Genomic DNA, 24490 nt, shown 5'->3' with positions numbered 1-24490 from the left:
AAGCAGTTATTAATTCTTTCACTGCAGAGTTTTTTCTGATTGGGTTTCCTCCATATGTTTCTGTAGTTGATTCTTTACTTCAGATGCTATGAATTCAGAGATTTCTTTTTTTATTTCAGAAATCAATTCTGCTCTTAGTTCCTCTATACCTTTCTGCTGTTGCTTATTTACTTTCAGTGTTATTAATTCATACATTTCAGCTGAGCTAGTGTCCTCTGCACTTGTTCTGGGTGGGCATTTGGTTTCCTCCATATGTTTCTGCACTTGATTCTTTACTGCAGATGCTATTAATTCAGGGGTTTCTTTTTTTCTTTTCCAATCTGAGTTCCTCTATACCTTTCTGCAGTTGTTTCTTTATTTCAGAAGCTGTTGATTCATTGATTTCAGCTGTGTGGCTTCCAATTTGTTCTGTGTTGGTGTCCTCTGCACTTGTTATGGTGGGCTTAGGTCTGAGATTGCATTTTGCTCCTTGTTATTGTCAGTTTGAATAACACTGTCTTTTGATCTTTGTTGTAGAGTTTTGGTGCACTTATAACCTCAGCACTTACTGAAATTCATGTGCAGATCTACAAAGTTTGAATTTTTCCAATTGTGCCTGGCTTGAGTCTGGCTGCTGTGCTCAGCTCCTTCCTCTTGCAGACCTTGGGAGTGAAACTGTTGTGCCTCTCTGGTGAGATGTTCTGCTCCTTGACTAGCTGGATGGTTCTTTCCCCTACTCTTTGCAGGGACTGCAGCTGTAGAGTTTCATCCCAAGCCTGTATGCCAGGTCTGAGCTGAGTCTCAAGGGGACAAGGGAGCATAGGGGAAAGGGGAACTTCTCCCACACACGCTCTGGTCCTGGGCTAGGGCTGCATCTGGGAGTCCTGAGAACGCGGCAAAAGATCTCACTCACTAGGCGGGCATGGTGGGGGGTCCCAAGGGTGCTGAAGACGGTCTCACTTATGCTGCCTGCCTGGGTTTGGACCAGACAGGTCCCACGGGTGCAGGGTAGCAGAAAGCTCTCCCACACACTCACCAGGCTTGGGCTAGGGCTGGATCTTGAGCATGATGATTTTAATAAAGTAGCTTTGTAGTTTAATTTTGAATCAGGGATTGTAATACATTTTGCCTTGCCTTTATTGCTCAGGATTTCCGTTGTTATTCTAGGTCTTTTTTGGTTCCAAATGAATTTTAGCAATGTTTTCCCTAGAGCTGTGAGATATATTGGTGTAATTTTGAAAAGGATTGCATTTAATCTCTGTAACAATTTTGGAAGTATGGCTATTTTAACAATGTTAGTTCTTCCTATCCAGGAGCAAGGAATATCTTTCCATTTTTTGAAATTATCTTTGATCTATTTTTTTTTCAGAGTATTGTGATTTTCATTACATAGACCTTTTACTTCCTTTGTTTGATTAATTCCTAAATATTTCATTTTTCTGGGGATGCTATTTTGAAGAGTACTTTTTTTCTAATTTCTCTCTCAGTGAGTTTGTTATCTGTGTAGAGGAATGCTACTGATTTTTGGTGTTAACTTCATGTTCTGCTATGCTACTGAATTTGTGTATTAATTCTAGTAGCTTCTTGTTGGAATTTTTGGGGGTCTTCCAAGTACAGTATCATGTCATGTGCAAATAATGATAGTTTAACTTCTTCTTTACCCATTTATATTCCTTTTATTTCTCTCTTGTCTAAATGCTCTATCTAATGATTTCAGAGCTATTTTGAAAGAGTTGTGATAGAGGACATCCTTGTCTTGGACCTGACTTCAGAGTAAAAGATTTCAGTTTTTTCCCCTTTAGATTTATGTTGACTGTTGGATTATCAGAGATCGCTTTTATCAGATTGAGATAGAAGTCATCATTCCAATTTTCTATATGGCTTTGATCATGAGTGAGTGTTGGACTTTGTCAAAAGCCTTTTCTGCATCAAGTGAGATTATCATGTGGTTTTGGATCTGGTTCTATTAATGCAGTGTATCACATTTATAGATTTGCATATGGTTAATCATCCTTGCATCCCTGGGATGAATTCTACCTGATAAAGATGTATAATCTAAATGCTTTGCTGCATTCTATTTGCTTGGGCTTTATTGAGAATTTTTGCACCTATGTTCATGAGAGAGATTGGCCTGTAGTTCTCTCTTTTGGTTGAATCTTTCTCTGGTTTTGGTATGCAAATTGCTCACCTCCGGGAATGATTTTGTGAGAACTGCTTCATTTTCAATTTCATTGAAGAGCTTGAGGAGTATTGGTAATAATCTCTAAATTTCTTGTAGAATTCAGTTGTGAATCCATCAGGACCTGGGATTTTTCTTTTGTAAGTTCTTAATTACATTTTCAATTTCAATGGTTCATATTCAGTTTTGGTAATTTGTACCTATCTAGGTATCTGTACTTTTCTTCTATGCTATCCACTGTGTGAGAATAAACATTTTCAGAATAGCTATTGATGATCGAAAAATTTCCACAAGATTCTTAGAAATTTTCCCTTTTCTTTCCCTATTGCTTTAATTTGTGATTTTTCTTTCCTCTTTTTAATGAGGCTATGTTTTTATCAATTTAATTTAATCTTTCAAAGAACAAACTCTTTGATTCACTAATTCTTTGTAATATTTTTTTGTCTCAGTTGAATTAATTTTGCTATAATCTTTATAATTTCCTGCGCTCTTTGGGTTTTGGGCTTGGTTTGCTCTGCTTTTTCTAGAAGCTTAAGGTGTAGCACTAGGGTATTTATTTTTTATTATTCTGTTGAGATGATATGCATGTTCAGTACTATATATTTCCCTTTGAGGACTGTTTTCATTGTATGCAAAAAATTCAAGTAAATTATGTTTGAATTTTCTTTGGCTTTTAGTTATGTTTAATTTCATCTGTATGCCACTGGTTGCTGCAGAGGATGTTATTTAATTTCCATGGGTTTATGTGGGTTTTGCAGTTTCTTTTGTTGTTTTCTGTTGTGTTGCACTGTAATCCGATAATATGCATTGGATAATCTCTGTTTTCTCGCATTTACTTAAGCATGTTCTATGTGTTCTACTTTAGAGAAGGTCCCATGTGCAGACGAAAAGAATGTGTATTCAAATGTTGTTAGGTGGAGCACTCTGTAAATGTTCACTAAGTCCTTTTGTTCAAAGGTTTGGTTCACTTCTGCTAACTCTTTGCTGGTTTTTTTGTTTTGCTTTGTTTTGTTCTACTTGACCTATATTTTTAGATAAGGGACTATTAAGGTCCCCTGCTAAGATGGTCTCCTTGATTATTAGATTTTTTCATGTCCTTTTCCATTTGTCTTAAATGGTTGGGCACTCCCATGTTTGGTGCATACATATTTATTACTGCTATTTCTTACTCTTGAAATTTTCCCTTAACTAGTATGCAGTGATCTTCTTTATCTTGTTTAATCATTCTTGGTTTGAAGGTCAGATTATCTGTGAACAGAATAGCTGTCCCTGCTTTTCTGAGCTCCTGGAGCATATAGTATTGTTTTTCCATCCTTTGACTTTCAGCCTATGAATTTCTTTATGAGATAGATGTGTCTCTTGTATGCAGAACATTGTTGGATTTTGTTTCATGATTCTCTCTGTCAATCTACTTTTTCTAATTTGTTAATGAATTCCATGGTTATAATTGATATATATTGTCTTATATTTGTCATGTTATGTTCTTGCTGTTGGTTCTCTACATTTCCTGTGTTTAATTGCTATCCATGTTTGGTGGGACACTTATTTTTAGTCTACGAGGTCTCACTACACAAAATGCACTCATAGTGATTCTCCTGTTTTCAGCCTCCCAAGCGCTGAGATTATAGACCTGCACTAACACACCAGTCTCATTGGCTATCCCAGTGTGCCCCGGGGGTGGGGCTGGTATGGCAAGCCAGGGATTGAACTCTGGAAGTTGCACCTACCTACACAAGTGCTTTAGTCCACCGAGCTATCTGGCCAGCCTATTTGGTCAGATCTTTCTGTTGTCACTTTGATCACATTCTAGAATGTCTTTAATACTCTGTGAATGGTTGGTCTGGCCCTCATGAATTTCTTTGGTTGTTTTTTGCCATGGAAACATTTTGCCTCTCCATTAATCTTAAAAGATAGTTTTGCAGGGTAGATTGGTCTGGGCTGGAACTTGTTTTCATGTAGGACTTGAAATACTTTGCTTCATGCTCTTCTTGACTTGATTTATGTTTAAAAATCTGATGTTATTTTGATGGGTTTTCCTTTTTCTCTACTGGCTTTTAGTATGCTGTTCTTGTGCTGAATTTCTGGGACCTTGATTATTAGATGCCTGGGTGTAGATTTAATTGAATTGATAATGTTTCAAGTTCTATATGTCTCAGTTACTCAGTGTCAGATTGTTTCTCCATATTAGGGAAGGTTTCTGCTATTTCTTCTACCCATCTTCTTTTTCTGTTGTTTGTTTTGGCTCCTTCTTTCTCACTGATGCCAGCTAGACTTTCCTTTTTTTTTTCTTTTTTTAAAATTAATTTTATTGAGAAACAAATAGCAATGAAAAGTTTCAAAACAGGTTAGTAGGACAGTTACAATAATTAATACATTTCATATTATTGTCTTCGTAGTAGTTATTCAAATGATATCCTGTCCAAACACTATTAGTACAAATCTTTCTTCTTTTTTTCCATAATTTTATTGAGAAACAAATAGCAATGAGACAGTTTCAAACCCAATTGGTAGGACAGTTTCAACAATTAACACATTGCACACATTCTTCCTAGTGGTTATTTGCTGTACAAGATGCATAAATGATAACACTATTAGAACAAATCCCTCTATTCATTAAGAGAATGTAACAATATATCTATCCTAACCATTTTGAATACACAGATACAAAATGAACATTCATCTGTATCCCCTTTTTTGTTTAGTTCCATTATTTGAATAGTATAGGTGTGTTAACTCAGCAAAATATTCTAAAAGAGTCTAGTAGTCCATAATAGTATTGGATCTTGGGGCTGGTGAGATGGCTCAGTGGTCTAAAGCACCTACTTAGAACAAGCTTAGCAAAGCAAATGGACCGCGGTTCAATCCCCCAGCACCACATGCCAGCCAGCCTCGCCCCCTGGTGAGCTGAGCTGGCTACACACACACACACACACACACACACACACACACACATAAATAAAACAAATAAATTTTTAAAAAGTATAAAAAAATAGTATTGGATCTTCCGCTTCTTTGGCAATGTCAGAAATTGTTGGCCTGAGTCCCCTACAGCTCAACATAACAGCATGGCTTTACTTCTTATACTTCGTTTTTATGCAGCTGTTATTATGTTGTTCATCTTTGCATCATCTTGCACCTCTGAATTATTATGTCATGGAGCCTTGTTTTGTTTTGTTTTGTTTTTCTGTTTATGTATTTGAAACAGTATCTCACTATGCAGTTTGGACTTGTAGTGATTCTCCTGTTTTCAGCCTCCCCAGTGCTGGGATGACAGGTGTGCACCACCATGCCTGGACTCAGTTTCTGGCTCAGTGTGCCCTGGGAGCAGGGCGGGAGCAGCATGGGGGACTGGAGATCAAACCCTGGTCCCTTCACTTGCTTAAGCAGGCACTTCATCAGCTGAGCTAGCTCGCTGGCTCTGGATCCTCATTATTTTTAGCAGATTCACCCTTTCCTGATCACTAGCTGCAACGCTGTCTTCAAGGTCTGAATGTCTACACTTTCATTCAAATGGTTTTGCAAACTTTTAATGGAGCTTTTATTTTCCCTGTATATCTCTTTGAATCTGCTTTGTGTATTCTATTTCTTTCCTATATTGCTCCTTGAAGGTTTCCATCATTTCTCTAAACTCCTCTAATTTTTTACCAGTTTCTTCTGTAGACACACTTAGTAATTCTTTCATTATAGTTATTTCTTTTTTTAACCTGGAAGATTATTTCTGATCTTATTCCCTCTATACCATTCTGCAGTTGTTTTTTTACTTCAGTGTCTATTATTTTGAAGATTTCAGGTGTGTGACTACCTATTTCTTCTACGTTAATATCTCCTGGATTTGTTCTGGGTGCAATGCAGGTCTGAGAGTGCAGTTTGCTCCTTCATTTTGTCATTTTCTATCTCAGAAAGAACTATTTACTTTGATTTCTGTGATACTTTTTTGGGAAATTTTGATTTTATGTAGCTGCATTACTGCAATCAGAGCCTCTCTGTAGTGAATCCTTCTTTAGGTGTCTCTTAGTGTCACAGATTTTTGTTTTCTTGTGTCTCAAGATTTTGTCCTCTTTATTGATAGTGGGATATTGGTTTCTGTTTGGCACTGTTCCCCATTCTTTGGTACAGAGCTTTGGTGAGTTTGTTATCCAAGTGCCTCCTGATAATATTTCCCAAGGGAAAATATATGGTTAAAGCAGATATGGTACTCTATAGTATTACAACCCGTAATATTAATAACAGCAAGTATAATTTAGAATTTGACAATCTTTGTTAACTAATTTTTTTTATTTTAGACTGTAGGAGAAAATATTATATCTATATACCCAAGCAGATCTTAAATAGGGAATTAGTATACAAATTAGTTCCCTGAGTTCTATCAGGGCCTTGCTGTAGGTCTGAGCTTCTCACGGTGCCCCACTGGTCTAGCAGTTTGCTTCTGCTCACCAGGCCCAGGTGCAGGTCCCAGCCCCTCCTGCACCTGGTTCTACTGCACCAAAACTCAGTTAGCTGGGCTGAATTCCACCCACTGGGCCAGCTCCACACCAGGCCAACTCCCTCTGCAGGGCCACTCCTCAGTTCCTCTGTGGTGCCTCAAATTCTGTCCTCCTGGACAAATTCCACCCACTGGGCCAAACTTGGTCTGCTGAGCCAAACTCTACCCACTGCTGTATTTCTTACAGGTAAGGCTGACTACTATATTTGTTGATGTCTGAGGCAAGGTTTATAGGCCCTTTATTTTAGTAGAACAAAAGTCAGAAACTTCTAGAAAGCTTTGTACAGGATATACTGCCTTTCAGAACAGACCTACTTACAGCATTTATTGTTCAACCACCTTGCATTTGCATTGAATTCTCTGAACTTTGTTTCTGTTTTTCTCCTTCCTTTTCCACGTCAAATTTGCTTCAATTGAAAAAAGTCTGTATGTTAGAGTCAGGTGTTTCTCAGTGTGAATCCTGGTTCTGTTAATTATTTATTCCAAAAATACTGAAAATATAATTAACTTTTACTATTTCTTGTGTTTTAGAAAGTAGTATTCCCAATCTTTGCCTCTATGTGATCAATAAATAATATTGTATGTGAAACATTTAACCTAGAACCCGCCTAATGGCATGTTTTCAGAGGTCGTAGAGAAAAGTAACATAAATTCTCCATAGCATGGGGCTATCTTAGCTGTTAGGGTAAAATACAAATTTAACAACTGGCATATTTCACTGTGGAGTCTGTCTCCCGGTAAGTGTAATACATGTGTAGATGCTAAGCAACACATTGAAAGTAATAATAGCTCTGTGTGTGTGTGTGTGTGTGTGTGTGTGTGTGTGTGTGTGTCTTTGGGTAAATTACTTTTATATGCTATCTTCTTTTAACTCCCACAACAATCCCATGGAAAAGAATGCATTATTATCCTAGTTTTATATATGTGAAAAGCAGCATTTGATGATAGTAATGACATATTGATAACGTTTGTGTATCAAAGTCTCAAACTTAATATAAACTGTAACATTTTTGAAAAAGGATATACTGTATATGGAATTTTAAATGCACTCCTAATCTAACTCAATGGTATTATTGAAAAGCTTGATTATTTTTTAAGAAAATAACCAGGTAACAAAGATTAATAGTTTGTAATAGCGACTTGATAGTATAGTCTCTGAGGGCAACAAGGTTGCCTATTCTGTGTACCTAATTCTTAGTGCTTAAACAGTGCTTACAACAAAGTAGTTATTGTTTCTATAAATGGCAAATATGAACTTGAAACATAAGGCTGTGAAACTTAAAAGTGGAATTGTGTTTTAATAATAGAATAGTCATTAAGCACACATAGATAATTATAATTTCACTCAAGATTAAATTTTTAAAGAATTAATAGTACTTCTGCCTTACAGTGGCTGCTGTAAGACTTGCTAGACTGCATCGACCAAAGATAACTTCAAACTCAGAGCTTAAAAAAGAAATTAGACCAAAAAGGTCACAATTCTTAATTGCAGGATTGGAGAGTCAGACTACTTTAATTAATTTAACATTTTTTGTAGACTTCAAATATTCCTCTGCAAAATTATCCACCTCTGCATACAGCACGTTCACAAAAGAAAAAAAAAAAAACAAAGACCATATTGCATTAATTTTAAACACATTCGGGATGTGCCACCAGCGGACTTTCTGATAGAATCCTGGCCGCCAAACTTGTATTCTCAGGGGTCGAGGGAGATGGCTCAGTGGAATAGCGCTTCCCTGGCAAGCGCAAGGGCCTGAGTTCAATCCCCGGTTCCGCCAAATAAATAAATAAATAAATAAATAAATAAATAAATAAATAAACCGTCCAAAGCAACATGTGAGGATTGTTTGCACAATCCTCACACGTTGCTTTAGAAATTTAGTCTCATTCCTGCTCTGTCCTTGCTTAACACAAGCACTGCGCTCTTTCACAGTGCGCCTCTCTGCCCTTGCAAAGTAAGTAAAGGAAGCCGCCCCTCGACGCTGAGCGAGCACTGTTCATAGCGTTTAATGTGGCTTTGGAGAACACACTGCCTCGCTTCTGCACTTCAGGGGTCTTTTGTACAAATTCAGGAGTCTCTGCCAGAAAAATAGCTCTCTGCTGCCACCTTCTGGCTTTTGGTTGCCAAAGCCAGACAGCCAGCAGGTCAAAGGTGGCTGAGCTGGCTCTTTCTAGCATCTGTGTTGCTGTCACTGCTTTTCCTCGGGATTGTTTTGACCTTGTCAAAGTGATCTTTGAATGTCGCTTCCTCATTTTCTCCAAAACACAAGACTGAATATCACGACAGAGACATTGTAGCCTTCAGGGCTCAATATTCACTTCCTAACGCTTTCCAAAATATTTTGCTCACCTCAGCTCTAGAAATGTAATAGTAAAGTAGTAACAGCAGAGATCGTGGGGTCTCTGTCCCCGGGGGTGACCCATCAGTCACCTTCTGGCTGCTGAGTAGTCCCGGTAGAAGCTTAAGGGAGTTTCTGGGCAGACGACCTCCCTGCAGGGTGGGGCTGCTGGGTCCCCTGACCTGCAGGTAGCAGTTGTTCCTGGTGAGGGAGGAGAGAGTAACCAGGGCAGCAGGCGACTGGCCCACAGATGGGGATGTGCTTGCCTGCCGCGCCCTGAGCTTTACTGACAACGCCTGGCCTTCCTCCAGCTGAGGAGAGAACAGAGCCCGCAGGATCCAAGCCCTTGTCTCAAATTAGAGTTAAAAAGTGGATTTGGAGCTAAGGGATGATAATCAGTACCAGGCCCAAATATGCAAATATCCACATGCAAATTTCTGTGTGTCAGTTGGTTGGTGCATACCCTTGAAGCCCACTCTGCATTTATTTGTTATAAATTCAATCTCCTCAGGTCATAGAGTCCCTTCTAGATTTAAAATATTTGTCTTCCATTGCAGTGACTTTTTGAAAGCACATGGGCCACTTGACAGAATTTCTTTCAATATGAATTTATCTTTGGGAAACAATGTTATCCAGTTTTAAAATTGTGTCTAAACCTTTTCAGTTTTATAAGCCTATCTGAAATGTATACCTATCATGGTAGACGTTTTTATTTTATTAGTGATATTAAGTTTGACCATTTGTTTAAAGTAGCACATGTCTTTATTCCTGAATTGCAAGTAATAAGTAACTATTTTAAAAATATTCATCTTTTCCTCAACAAATATTCAGTCAATGGACTTAGCCCCCATTTATGATTCTTATTTTAACCCACTATTGGGACATACGTGACATGACAGTACTCCTGGGCTTTCATTCCCGGGAGTGGTGAGTAACTTGAAGAGCTCAAACAGCTGGGCTCAGCTGGGTCACAGACCACATCCCTGGACAATACTGTCCTTGTGTGGTTCCAATACGGGTTTGTACTGGAGGTTGCTGCAAAGCCTGGTCAGAACCAGCCTCCCTCCTTTCCTGCCTCTCTCCCACTTCCCCTCATCTCAGGACAAACATCTTGGAGTCCTTGTCTTGGCATTTATTCCAAAGAAGCTATTTAATAGTGAGAATTGGGGCAACTATTGCATTCTAATGGACCTCGAGATATGAAGTATATTTTTATTTTTAAACTAAAACATATTTTTTAGTTTGAAATGCCCTGAGACTTTTAATTTATGACCTAGAGTCCAGAAGTTGTTTTTGTCAATTATAAACCCATTTGTTCAAGAAATTAACCATTCATCAAGTCTTATGTACTGAACACAGCACTGGACACTGCAGCACTAGAGGGGGGAGCTTACTGCCAAGTGCTGTAGGTTGCGCACAAGCTGCAGTCCTACTCACGGAAGAGTTCATGACGCCCACTTTTCATCTTGGCAAGTGGGTGACAGTAGATGCTAAGTACCCCAAAGCCTCTGACATCAGCAGCTTAGTGCCATTTGGAGATGGTAGAAACTTTAACTGGTGGGAACTGAGGGTGTGGGTCCTTGGGAGGGAGCAACTGTGGCTCTGGCCTCTTCCTCTTTTTCCCATGGCTTTCATTCATGAGATGGGCAACTTGCTCCACCCCGAGTTCTTGTCACAATACACTGCATCACAGGTCTGAAAACCAGAGTGCCAACTGACTGTGGACTGGATCTTCTGAGAATATGAGCCAAAACAAGACCCTTGTTTCTGTGAGTTTATCTCAGGTCGTTGTTACAACAATGGAAAGATGAATAGCTAACTAGCCATTTTGCTAAATGGATATGATAAATACCTAATACACACATACACACACATGCATACACATGCACACACACATGCATGCAATGCACACCCACACAGGTTAGCTAACCTTCCCACAGTGTCATGCCATCTACTTCTCAGCAGATCTAAGCCTGTCCTTATTTTGGGAGGTCCCAATGTACACAGGTTTCCACTAACATGGAGTCCTACAAAGGAAGAAGTTCTTGTAGGTAGAAAACACTCCGAGAATGTGTCTGACATACTACCAATTCCCAACAGCATCACCTGTCTTACTAAATCAAGAAACCATTCCCAGCTACTGTTACTCTGTCATTCTTTAGCTTCTCCCTTTCAGTCTTTCTAGTGATTGGCCAATCCTTGTTTTACTAGGAGACCATACTCTAATGCTTCTGTTATTCAACTTCTTCCTAATTTATGCTCATTTAATGCAGATCCTTCTGAGCAGCTACAAAATTCATATTTTATAATTAAGGCAGCACGTCCCTAGATAGAACTCAAACTCTCCCAGCAGATTTCAGTGCTAACTATAGCATCTTTAGCAGACTGGCTCTTCTTTCTCTTGGAACTGGCCTCAATCTCTATTATAGGAAGCTGAACAACAGAATTCAGAGATATCTCACTTGTCCTTGTTTGTGGTAAGGGTAGTAGCCCTGCTAGGAGAGGGGCACAAGAGGGTCAGAAGACTATCAGCGATGGCGAACCTTTTAGAGCTGTCAGTGCCGACAAACAGCCTGCTGCATCCCTTGTGCAATGGGTTCACTGCCCCAGCTCTACACTAAATATCCCTCTCATTGTGAAGGGCCTTGAGAATCAAGGTGTTACCAAGATGCTAACTCAGTGTGATAAAGTCCCCAAGATCTCAGTCAGATTGTGGGAATTGATGTCCCAGGGGAGCCACAGGCCTGGGAAAGAACATACCAGCTTGGCATGCCTGGGTCATTCATGTTGTCTGTCTCATTTCCACCATATGCCAAAGGGAAGGATAGTAGCTATGTTCTGGATTTCATAGTGAAGTTAAAGCCAGGTAATTGTACAGATAGACATGCCGTGCATTCCAGCCATCGCTATTAGTCATCCGGAAGGCATTTTGTCAATGGGGGCTCCTGTGTGTCTGTTCTGCTTCAGGGCCATAACGGCTCAGATTCACAATCAGGAGGCTCTTTGCTCAGAGCCGTTCACCTTCATATCCAGCAACTGTTATACCTGAGGGCACCATGCCACCTTAGTCCTACTTGGGGCAAATTTGAAGGCCCAGACCTTCCTCTAGGCTCCCTGTGGGGTGCATTGACATTGTCCTGGCAATAAGAATGGCAACTCAGCCTACCTGTCTGTCTGTCTGTCTGTGCAGCTGCACATTGTACCCCTTCTGTGCACAGGTGTTGGCACCAAGGGTGTGCCTGATTAAATACCCTGTACACTCACTAACCTGCACTCCAGGTTCAGCCATGCAGCGACATCGCCTGTGACAATAGGATGGGAAAAGGGGGGTCACTTAGATGTGCCAACTCTGCGGCCTAAAATCTTTGACCATCAGAGTTGAGCTCATTCATCTTCGGTGCTCTCTAGGCTGCCTTGGAGGTGTCAGTAACTCAGCAGCCCAACTAGGATTTGTGTGTTGGTAACAACCTCAATTGGTTTTATATAGAGACAGATTTCAAATTCATATTTCTTTCTTCCAAACAATACTTTTTTTCAAGTTCTTTCATTTTCTTACCTTTCTTCATCTGCTACCTAAAGTTGCTTTTAGCCTTACAACCATAATTTCTTTTCCTGGAACTACTTAATTCATGAAACAAAGTCATTTAAACATAAGTTAGTCTTCTAAGATCTAACACTTGAAAAAATTCAATGAATGCATTTGAAGAGAGCAGACACTTATTAATCTATATTTGTAGCCAGACTAATCTCTATAAAACACTTTAACCTTCACTACTTTTTTATGAAGAAAAGATATTACATGACCCAATAGTTGTTCACATCTCAAGCTCCATATCTTACCATTTACCAACTCATCACACACACACACACACACACACACACACACACACACACACCTTTTAATTAGTGCCCAACAAAGGTCAGATGTGGAGCTGTATTTTGGAATATAATTATTTTTTCAGTCTATTGAAGTACTTTAAATTTTGTTTATGTCTATGAAATATTTAATAAATTGATAGAATTCTAGTCTATTAGAAGACTGCTAATTTCTTTTAAATTATAAACATGTCATAGCTTTGCATATAAATGTAGGTATATTCTCAGATAAAGTATTATTTTATGAAGCTGTCATTTCATGTACCAGCTTTATGATTTCTCCCCCTTTGGAATTATTCTTTTTATTTAGGAAAGCATAGTGTTAAAGAGCTCTTAAGCTGAATAGAAGAAGTGTTGGAAGAGCGTTGTTCACTCTAATTCTTTATTTTCTCCCTCTGTCCCCTGAGATATGATGGCATATTCAGGAGTGAATAAGGGAACGGGACACATGTCTGCACCTCTGTCTTTGTGAAGCTGCCTGCTTCTTTTGAATTCAGAGAGCAGCCTAAATCCTGCTCAATCCTTCTCTCATAGAAGGCATTCCAGGCGGGCGGGAAGATGGCTCAGTGGAATAAGTGCTCCCCTGGCAAGCGCAAGGCCCTGAGTTCAATCCCTGGTAAAAAAAAAAAAAAAAAATGCTTTCCAGGATGTAATCATAAACTGGAAGAAACTTTTCAACTACTTCTAAATCTTGTTTTAATGTGATAATTTTAAGCAAAATTAGCAACAGAGAAAAGATTTTTCCTAATTCTTTTCCTTTCTTTTTGCCTTCTAACTTTTACAGCATAATTTTTTGAAGGGGTTGTTCTAGTGAACCACACTTCACAAATTTAACTCTTGAATTGTCCTTGCCTTGTCTTCAATGTTGAACTTGCTCATTGTGGAATGTAATGTAAAAACAATTTCATAGTTTTTTAAAAAGTAACCAGTGAATAACTAGATTTCACTTTCTGAGTATTTCAGGGTTTTTCTGTATGTGCTCAGAATGGTAAGGTAGAAATTTAGTGAAACCAAAATTCTGCAGTCCAAGGTTTTTAATAATTGTATAACACATAAGCTATAAAATATTTTACTTCATAAGCATAGTAAAATGTATCTTGTGTTACCAAGTGCCATTAAAATATTTTGACATTCTGTGAATATCGTTTAAAATATACAAATTATTTCATACAATACAGGCCAGAGAAGACTTCCTGAAAAGAATCATTCGAGGGAAAGTGGCTGCTGGGATGATAATTCAGGTAATACTAATTTGGCTTCAATATTTTATTCTCCCTTTAATTTGCATTTTACTTAGCATTTTAAATTTGCTTGTAATGAGGCGTCTTGTCACTGCTTGGCTTGCAAGGCAGCAGTTTTCTCTCCTTTGCTGATGACAGTTGCCCTCTGTGTACAACTAGAAGTGTCTGATCATGCATAAAGAAACTGACCTCCCATACACATATCTCATTTTGTGGCTTAATGGGAATTTCTGCCAGTCTAGCGAGAGGGCAGTGGATGCTTATTCCTGTGTCTAACTCTTTACTCTGCTTTGTGATGATGTTATGTTTTCTTTATTTTTAGTGTCTCTCACTTGAGCTTCTTTATTTAACCCTGACAGCAAAAAATATGCTACAGTGGTTTATACAAAGGTTTTGTAATAAAAGGCAGCAAAATTGACATCAAGTTTTAATTCTTATCTACCACCTGCACACCTTATGGATATGCCAGTTGGGGTTTGTGACTCATGCCATGGTTTCAGAAGGCTCCAGATTTAGAATCAAAGACAATCATAACGTGATAATAGCCATGACCATGATGGTGAGAAAAATGGAGAAAACAGTTCAAAATATTGGTGGTAGGTGAGGTTGTCTGCACTTGTTTTTTTTAAAAACAAAGACAAATCTTATAATTTATTCTGATAGGAAATTTGTCATTTTCAAGCATGTAGCAACCAGAAATTTCATCTTCAGCTCCATATAGAAACCAGAAGTTTCTCTATATGAATTTTTGAAAATGACAAATTTCCCATGTCATTTTTACCCATGTACACCCAATAATCCCATAGATTTTCTATCCATAGATTGCCTAATATTTTGCTATTAATTTCCTGCTCACTAGTCTTCCTTGATATTAGAGGGAAGGAATTGCATATATCCAAAACGTGTTGCCAGTATATTCTGTAACTTATTGTCTTCCACTACTTACTTAAGAATTTGTGGTTTTTATTGTCCATTAATTTTTCTTTCATTTCATCAGGTACTGTTTGTGTGCTCTTTAAATATTCATTTATGCCCTTTGCTTTTTATCTGGTGGATTCTCTTGTTTTATTTTCAAATAGCAGCAAAGGTGATCGCCTAATACAGGGTAAGAGCTTAATCAGTGGTTAGGCAAATAACGACTGAATTAATCATGTTGAATCTCTGCTTACAGAAAAATCTCTATGCCATTCAGGAAGACCAGTCACTTGAGAGGCAGAACCTCATGAAAAAGAAAGCAATATATGCACTCACACTGGCCGAAATACTGGAGCCTCTACAGAAATTAGAAAACGATGCTGTGAGAATCAACGAGATGCACAAAGAACAAGCTGAGGTAAGTATTTATTGTTACACCGGAAACTAACTTGTAGGAGCCCTTCGGATGGTAACTCAAGTATGTGAGTTTGCATTATTGTTTGGGAAATTGTGACTTCACATAGAAAAGCCGTGGACCCAGTGATCTTTCAGGACCACCCTACTGACCTACCAAGGCACTTTCCTTCAAGACCTATTTGAACCTTATGCTCTCATAGGTTACTCAGAAAAAGCAGTTTTCAAATGGGTGAGCAGTGATTTAGCTGTTTTAAATTTAATTTAAAGTCTTCACTACTTCTAAATGGAATGCTAAAGTTAAGTTCACTGAAATGTAAACTATAAGGTATCTTGATATTTCATGGTAAATGTTTGATGTATCTGGAAATTACAGACAGCTATGGTGAAAAATGAAGGAAATGTTGCTAAAATATTTTCAAAACTGCAAGTTTATGACAGTAACTGATATCACTAGCCCTTCCCAAAGAAAAGTGATAGTAGAAAAATATGAACATACCCTATCATTAGTCTTCTGGAGAAGTGGAGGGAGTGGTAAGAGCTATATATTCTTTGCTTTCCTTGCCAGGAGTACATACATATATTTATTGGACTACTTTGGCAACAAGTTTTTTTTGAAATAGTAATGTAACTTCATACTCCTGATCATTAATAGCTTTCTAAATATCTTTATTTTTTAGAAAACTTGTGTTGGTATTATAAATGTTTATTTGGATCTTCAAAGCCTCCCGAAAAATAGCCAAATGGAAGTGCATTTGTATCATGAACTAGAAAACAGCTGAGCGTACTCAGGTTATGAAGCATGATACAAGAACTTTTGCTAACTCTCCACTAGGGTTTATGAATTCTGCCTTAACAGCTAACCAATAGATTAGCAGTAGTAATACCCTGTGGGATAAATGATTGGAGCAGTGGCTCCCCCTTCCATTAATGATAGAAATGTATTAATTACTTCAGAACGCTTGTGGAAGTTTCCGAGTATAACTAATCCAGAAAAGATTAATGGCTTGTTTCTCCTTATCTTAGAATAGACATGGTTTTATACCTTTTGTAGTTCAGGAAGCATTTTTTATTTTATCATATTTAACAGTTAACAGATTATAAGTCATCACTGAGCACAAACTCTAGAAAAGAGCAAACTCATACACATTGTGGTAATGATAACTGGTGACTTGTATTTGTAACTTGAATTTTGTTTGAAATATTTTAGATATCATAATGAAAAAATTATAATTTCTATGGAACTTTGGGGTTTTTTTCCTTGATTTACAGTGGTTATATTTTGTTTTTTTTAAGAAGTGCAAATAACATATTGGGAGTTTAGATATTGTGGTGTGTTTCTGTTAGTCATGTGTAGTGGTTCTTTCACTTTATTTACCAAAATAAACATTGTCAATAAAATAGCCACTTAGTTATTATTTGGTCTAATCCAGCATAATTGAAGTATAAATGTTGCATGACTTAATATCTGGATGTCTTCTAGCTTCTCAGTGATGTATTGCAGAAGGAAAACTATGTTAAAAGAAAAGTGGTACAAACAAAGAATAAATTGCAAAGAAAGGAAAAGAAAACTCGTCATAAACTAATAAGAACCGAGGTGAGAAATGTAATTTCAAAAGGAAATGTTACATTTACAATTTATTCACATAAGTGAAAAAGAATCAAGCTAGTTTAATTTTAGGTGCTGTTTGCATTCCTAATTGTTTGCATAAACGGCCTGCAAGAGGGCGAGGGACTGTGCACTCCTGCCCGCAGTCTCTTGTCTTTCCACTGGTCCACTCTGTCAAGACCTCGCCCCTCATCGGGATAAAATACAAATCAAGATCCAGACCAGATAGATGTGTGTAGAAATCTGCTGCTTTCTACATTTGCCACGCTGGCTCCTAATGCGTGGAGATTTAAGGGAAACATGAAGAAGAACAGCGAAAACAAAAGAAAGAAGGAAGGACAGAGGAAGGAAATGAAGAACGTTTGTTTGTCTCCAAAACTCATGCATTGAAAAAATCTACAGTGCAATAGTACAGGGAGGTGAGGTCTTAGGGCGGAGTAGAGGTCGTGAGGGCCCAACTGTCATAAATGGTACTGATGTCCTTATAAAGAGGCCCGAGGGAGGCTGCTCACGTCTCCACCACGTGAGGACCCCCAGGGGGCACCATGGAGGGAGCGAGGGAAGGAGGGAGGGAAGGGAGCAGGGGAGAAGGGAGGGAGGGGAGAAAATGGAGAGAGGGAAAGAGAAGGAAGAAAGGAAGAAGGAAGGAGGGAGGGAAGAAGCAGAATGGAAAGAAGGAAATGTGGGAGGAAAGAAGGAAAGGAGAAAACAAAGTAGCACGTGAACTTGATGAAGAGTCGCATGATTATACTTTTTTTGTTTGAAGCTGAGAGATGCCATTATATTTTTTTAAATTTTTAAATAGAGTACAAAATAGTAATAAAAATTAGAAATGATACAGAATTTCACTAAACAAAATAATATGAATTTGATGGTAGGTATTTGTTGTATCACATAATGGGTGGAATCTTTTATGCTACCATTTAACTGTAGCTACTGTTTCACTCCATATCTACCAAAGATCGCACTTGAAACTACCAAAGATCATATTTAACATAGATATGCTTATAAACTAGTAAGCATTTTATTTTCAGATACCTACTTTGAATCATTAATGTAAAATATTTAGTTTAAAATGATATCATAACATATAGGTTAACATTCAAAAAGGGAAAAGTTAATTTAAGAGATGTACACAACTCTTTAAATTTTCAGACAGTTACTAGTATAGTTCAGGTTTTGGAAAGTATCTTCAGTTAAATTCTCAATTATATGATACCCTATTGGAGCTAAAGCTCACACATGATGAATTTCATGAAGAAGTGCCGCTCAGGGAAAGAAGGTAATTTTGAAAGAGTTTTACTTCCACTTCTTAAAGGACACTGTGGCCTGAATTCCACTGGTTCCCTGTCAGCTCCAAGCCACACTGCTCCTCCATGCCTCTTTTCTTTTCTACAAAACAGTCATCATCAACTACACCTGTGCTATTTGGCTCTTGTCTATCTCTTCCCGTAGCTGTGCAGCTGACATTCTGTAACCTATCAGGTTGACAAGGCCCAGACCCACTTCTTCCAACGAAGGTGGGGATGTAACCCAAAGTTGCTTGGCAGAGTCACCATTCTTTGTAGCCACCAGATGGAGCAGGAAACAAAAGAGATGCCTTAGTTTGTCTGACCAGGTGTGAGCACAAGCAGGACAGCAGAGTGGAGAGATGGGAGGCGATCCGGGGTGCACTGAAAGATTGCCAAGGAGAGCTGCGGGAGGACAGAGGGATAGGCTAGCAGTGCATGAGATTGTTTAGGACATAAATACTATACATGAAAAAGCTAGACGAATAAGGGCATTGGAAGTATTAAGTGAATGGTCTCCACTATTATTATCATTATGTAATTTTAAGTTGATTTTTTTACATTAATGTTTAACATTTTAAAAACAAACTCTATATCTGCAAAGCAAAAGGATGATGATAGAATGCTATGCCTTGCATGACTACAAGTGGCTCAGTATAGAAGCACCAAGAATGCTATACTTGCTATGGAACCTCATTAGAAGGAAACTAAACCTGTCACCGTATTCAACAACACTGATTAGCATTTCTTAAGTCCTAATTATTCCTGTTTGTGTACAGCCAATGCTATGAACATCATTTCTATCTTCTCATAACTTGTTAGAAGACAATTTTATCTTTCAATTCGATTAAACTCCATTCATGAACCAAGTTAAACAGTATTCCTGAATTTTTATTAGGTTTAACTTCAGTGTAAGGGCCAGGGAGATAGCTCAGAGAATAAGCACTTGCCTGGCAAGTGCAAGGGTCTGAGTTCAATCCCTGGTTCCACCAAACTAACAAACAAACAAACAAAAACACAACTTCAATGTAAAACTTAGGTGTGGAATCTCAACTTATGGTATTTGATTACACAAAAATGTGTTAATCAAATTAAATAAAATTTTTAAAAATAATCTGAAACATTTTAGTCTCAATATAACTTTTTCTAATATTTTTGACAAGGTTTTGAAACAATAAACTAATAAATAAAATTATATATTAATATATTGACTGCATTTTGAACATCCAGAACCTTCCAGGCATAGGCATGAAGGTAACATTTTGTGAATAAATGTTCCCCTTAAAACTAGGGAAAAACTAGCCCCAAAATGTAGCCAACTTACAGAGACACTGTTTTTAGGACTCAATTCCCACTTACTATGGTGATACTTAAACATCATTAAAAGAGGTCCAGGGCCAGTAAGATAGCTCAGTGGACTAAGTGCCTGCTTAGGCAAACTCAGGGACCAGTGTTCGATCCGCAGTCCAGCATGCCACACCAGCCCCACCCATGGGGTGCACTGAGCCAGCTACAGAGTCGGGGCGTGGTGGCTCACACCTCTAGTCCCAGTGCTGGGGACCCTGAAAACAGAAGGATCACCACAAGTTGGATCTGTATAGTGAGACCCTGTACCAAATACATAAATAAAAAAAAAGAGAAAGAAAGAAAAGAAAAGAAAAAGAGGTCCAAATAACTACGCAAGTTTCCCAGCTGTTGCTACTCAGGATGTGTAGGTGTGTACTGTTGACTGAGATGGGTGTCATCAGTTTCTCCTCTCCACACCCAGCCCACCAGGGGAACATTTATAATCTTTCTGGTGCTGTGGAAGGAGACCTGCTGTCTGTCCTTACCAACATGTTACTCATGCCATCTAGTGAAGATGCACAGACACCATTTTGATTTCACTGATGTTTCACAAAAGGTCATTACCTTTTAGGATGTACTAGTGCCACAGAAGGACACTAGAATTTACTAGTACCACTTCCACCATTGACTAAAGTGGCTATCATGGTCCAAACTATAGACTGACCTAATTGTTCTGAAGCCTTCTTAGTTTTCCATGACAGTTCTTGGTTCAGACTTAAGAGTCAATTTTGGAATTTGACCTAACAAACAAGTTTTATGATAGATAACATGTGGCACCCAAAGTTGTCCAACACTTTGGCTCTGGTTACTTAAATCTATACATATGTCCTTGTCCTATACCATTAGATTAACTGACCCCCACCCCAAACAATAACATAACACCCCACTAGAACAATCAAAGAATCATATGTAGCAACCTTTCCCCTACATTGTAGTATAAGAGAAAAAAATCTCTCTCATTTGTTACTAGAAAAATTCAAATCTGTCAAGGGGAAAAAGAACAAAGTGAAAATAAAAATTGACATATTGCACTCAATGTATTCCATCTTAGACTAACAGCAATTCTTTGTAGAAAATAAGACTAAAAGATTAATCTTAAAATCTATGAGTAGAGAAAGGATTATGGAACATATGGGGGAAAATAAGAATAATTGAGATTTGTTGGAACAGCTGGGAAAATAACAGTAAGAAGAATCAAATCTGGATGTGGGGAAAATATTCGTTAAACACTCAGTCAGTAAGGCAGTCAGTCAATATTATCACCAGCAGTTAAGAAATGGATCATACAGAAGAGATTTGCAAAATCAGAATTTCCACTTAGGACTGCACAGGTCCACTGCGGCACATCGTGTTAATACTAAGTGTCAGCTTCTTTTGTTGGAAGCTACCCTTAATCACTGCCAACATGCGTGGTACATGTTTGGAAACCAGTGGCCACATGTTTGTATCTTGAGACAAACTGTAAGATAGTCACATGTGTGTGTGTGTGTGTGTGTGTGTGTGCATGTGTGTAGAGGGGATTGTGTAGAACAAGCTTGCATACAACCAGTGGAAGAAAGAAAAATTTTACCTCACCTTTTACAAAAGTTGTTAGTTGTAACAGTAGAGAACATAAACCTAAGTTACTCATGTTGAGAAAAAGCTACTATTTGCTTTTAATTATTCACAGAGCCAACATAATTGTGTCACTAAAGTACAAAGGTTTGAAAATCTAAGTCTTAAAAAAAAATCCTAAATTTTTTTCAGAGCAAACGCTCATTAATTTTTGAAGAACTACAGGCTACTAAAAGCAAAACAATCCTTTTTAATGCAAGAATACGTGAAATGGGAAAAGAATTACAACAGAAGAAAGAGGAACAGGAAGGTGAAGAAGAGAAACTTGAAAATTTAAAGTAAGTACTTAATATTATGAAAAAAGTAATTATGTTTAAAATATTATTGACAAAGCGAGGTCAAATTTCCAGATTTAAAAATTTCTTCTTAAAATGGGCCATTACTTTGCATCAGAACTCTATGTGGAAGTACGTGTGTGTATTCAATCAGCTTTTGGTTTTATCAGCATAATTATATATAAATTACTTTCATTCTTCATTGCTGCGTGAGTTTATTCTCTCTGAAATAACAGGAATGTGCAGTGGCTTAGATGGGGATTGGCTCTCATAAGCCTCTTGGAATCAGAGCCTCAAAAAGTGATTAAATCAGGAAGGTGCGAAGTGTAGATGTTCATAGGCATTAAATGTAAACAAGAAGTTGATTACAAAATTCTAAAAACAGAGCTGAGTGTCGGTGAGCACACTATAATCTCTCCACTGGAGGGGCTGAGGAAAGGATCCTGGCGACTTCTAGGTCAGCCTATACTTCCCAGTGAGCTCAGGGTCATCCTGTACTGTGTGACAGGTAGCCTCAAAAAATAGACAATAAATAAAACAAAAAGTCTGAAAACAACCATAATGAATCAATTCTGGTTCTGTTGTTCACCATCTATTTGAGGTTATACAAGTATTGAACATGGGAATGTAGATTCCCCCTTTACAAGAAACTAATTATTGCTTCATAGTTTTGTGGATTAAATGAGATAGTATACAAATACCTTTACATTGTAGCCCATCCCAAAATAGTAGCCTTGCTGCCTTGCGCTAACTTCACACATGATTTAGTTTTTCTATTTTCAGTAGAGCTATTACCTAATGTGGACAGCAGTGAGGCTGTCCTGAGCTTGTACAGCTGTGCTTGTTCTAGATCGTGGATGCTCCTTACATTGCATTATTTCTTTAGCATATTTATTGTTGTCCTGATGTTTTCGTGCCTGTATTATTCCTTATGTAACTACTAACCTCATCGTATATGTTGTTTTACCTCCATCGACTGATGCAGTTAATTTCAAATAAAAGCGCACATACTCCTGCACTGAGAACACGGGTACACCATACCCTTAGGCCCTTGGAAGGACCGAGAACAATCTTCCTAGGTCTCTCGGTTCTAAGATTTTTCAATGTCTTTGAAAGTATCATGAATATATTTCCCAAAATAAAATGAATTGATCAGTGGGACCTGAAATTCTTTCTCCACAGAAATGTATTTTTAACTATGAAATTTAAAAAGGAACAAGCCCAAGCTGTGTTTGATCATCTCATGGAAGAGAAAAAAGCCTGTGAAGAAAGAATCGCTGACGAGGACAAGGCATTTAGAGCACTCTTTGCTATGAGGCAGAAGACCCTGGCAGACATTAAAGTGAGTATTCTTTTGACCATTTTAACATGAAGGAAATACAGTGATAGTCAAATTGGCGATAAGTTTGAGACATTCAATTTTAATGTGGAAATAACAATAATGTATAGATTTTTGAAATATTTGAGAATTTGTTAGCATAATAAATATAGTACTTCATTTTAACTGTACATAATTATGTTCATTAATCATATTGTATTTTTAATGCATTTTATAAATATTCTCCTTTTATTGTTGTGTAGGTTTTTTTTTTTTATTCCAGTACTATTTTTATATGTTTACTGGAGATGTAAGAATGGTTCTATTTTGTTTCTGAATAAATATATTCTGGATGTATACCTACCACCCTTATGAGAAAAATTTTGCCCAGTAGTTTAATGATACTGTATATTTGCTTTTATGAAATAGGAAAATTATATGATAAGATATATCTTTTAAAGCTGAATTTTTTTTAATCAAACTTTGTAAAGACCTATATCACAACATTTTCAATATACTGCAAATTACGCACATTGAATTCAGTGATGCCCATCCAGTTTTACATTTTGCAAAGGTTTTGTACATTCAATTATAATAAATGAATGATGCAATTTTTCTCAATATTTTATTTTTATTTTTATTTTTTGGGGAGATACCAGGGATTGCACTCAGGACCTTGTGCTTGCCCTACAAGCACTTACTCCGCTGAGCTATCTCCCCAGCCCTCAGTATGTTAAATTATTATTTATTTTTAAGATATATTCTGGGAGGTTTTTTCTCCTTAAAAAGGAAGAGTTCTCTTTACTTTAATAAAACAATCTTATTCAAACATTGTTAGTATATGCATAGTAGGTACTTTCCTCAGCTCTTTTAATCCTCATATTTATATATGAAACTAATATTCAGTTGCGGCATGTGTATTTTTAATCTTTCATAAGTGCAGAGTGTTAGTAAGTTTAAACAACTGCTTGGAACGAATGTATGATAAATAAACAAGGAGCAAATGAACACACCATACTGAGTGCTATTGCAGGGCTCCGTTCTATAATAAAATTATTAAAAGAGAAGTAATACTAATATTGGTGCTATTGCTATTCTTGTAACTAAAACTGTTAATAATGGTTTTACTAATAGCAGTGCTAAATAACGTTTTTCTCTTTTAAATGTGGTCACTACTTAGGGAAAGGATATATTTTTAATTTTTGCCTAAAAATACAAAAATAATTGGTGCCATCTAGTGGCAATAAATGAGGCCTCCGTGAAGAGGGATTCCAGGCTCTGAAGCTATCCCAGGGCTGTGAGGGGCGGCATGCTGAGGAATTCCGAGCTGGGAAGCGCTTCTCCGGCAAGAGCACATGAGTTATTTACGGGCTTCTGTGTCATTGTAGCTTCTCGCCTCGTGTGCTATCGCAGGATTGTAACTGCAGACTTGAATTCAGCCACATTTTCCAATAGTACAGGAGCTGCGAACACAGAGGCACTCCCCGTCCTACTGCCAGCTGAAATACAGCTGGCATTTCAGCGCTGCAGTGGAACGTAATAACTAGTGCAATGTGGCAAAAGACGGTCAGCAGGAGAGAGAGAGAGAGAGAGAGAGAGAGAGAGAGAGAGA

The 24490-nt window shown here is 37.8% G+C and overlaps 1 protein-coding gene across 1 annotated transcript in view; it reads left to right on the top strand.

Moving 5' to 3' along the window:
• Ccdc178 (coiled-coil domain containing 178) overlaps positions 1 to 24490 on the top strand; it is a 477797-nt gene that overhangs the window by 191934 nt on the left and 261373 nt on the right. The window contains exons 13-17 of the mRNA XM_023715742.1: positions 14035 to 14097; positions 15269 to 15430; positions 16910 to 17023; positions 21418 to 21563; positions 22743 to 22902. Of these exons, the coding sequence (XP_023571510.1) occupies positions 14035 to 14097; positions 15269 to 15430; positions 16910 to 17023; positions 21418 to 21563; positions 22743 to 22902 (645 nt within the window). The remainder of the gene's footprint in view (positions 1 to 14034; positions 14098 to 15268; positions 15431 to 16909; positions 17024 to 21417; positions 21564 to 22742; positions 22903 to 24490) is intronic.

This window comes from Octodon degus, unplaced genomic scaffold (assembly GCF_000260255.1).
Source record: "Octodon degus isolate 3935 unplaced genomic scaffold, OctDeg1.0 scaffold00003, whole genome shotgun sequence".
Lineage (NCBI taxonomy): Eukaryota > Metazoa > Chordata > Mammalia > Rodentia > Octodontidae > Octodon > Octodon degus.
The sequence above is the reverse complement of the archived record's forward strand: the minus strand, read 5'-3'. Positions and strand labels throughout refer to the sequence as shown.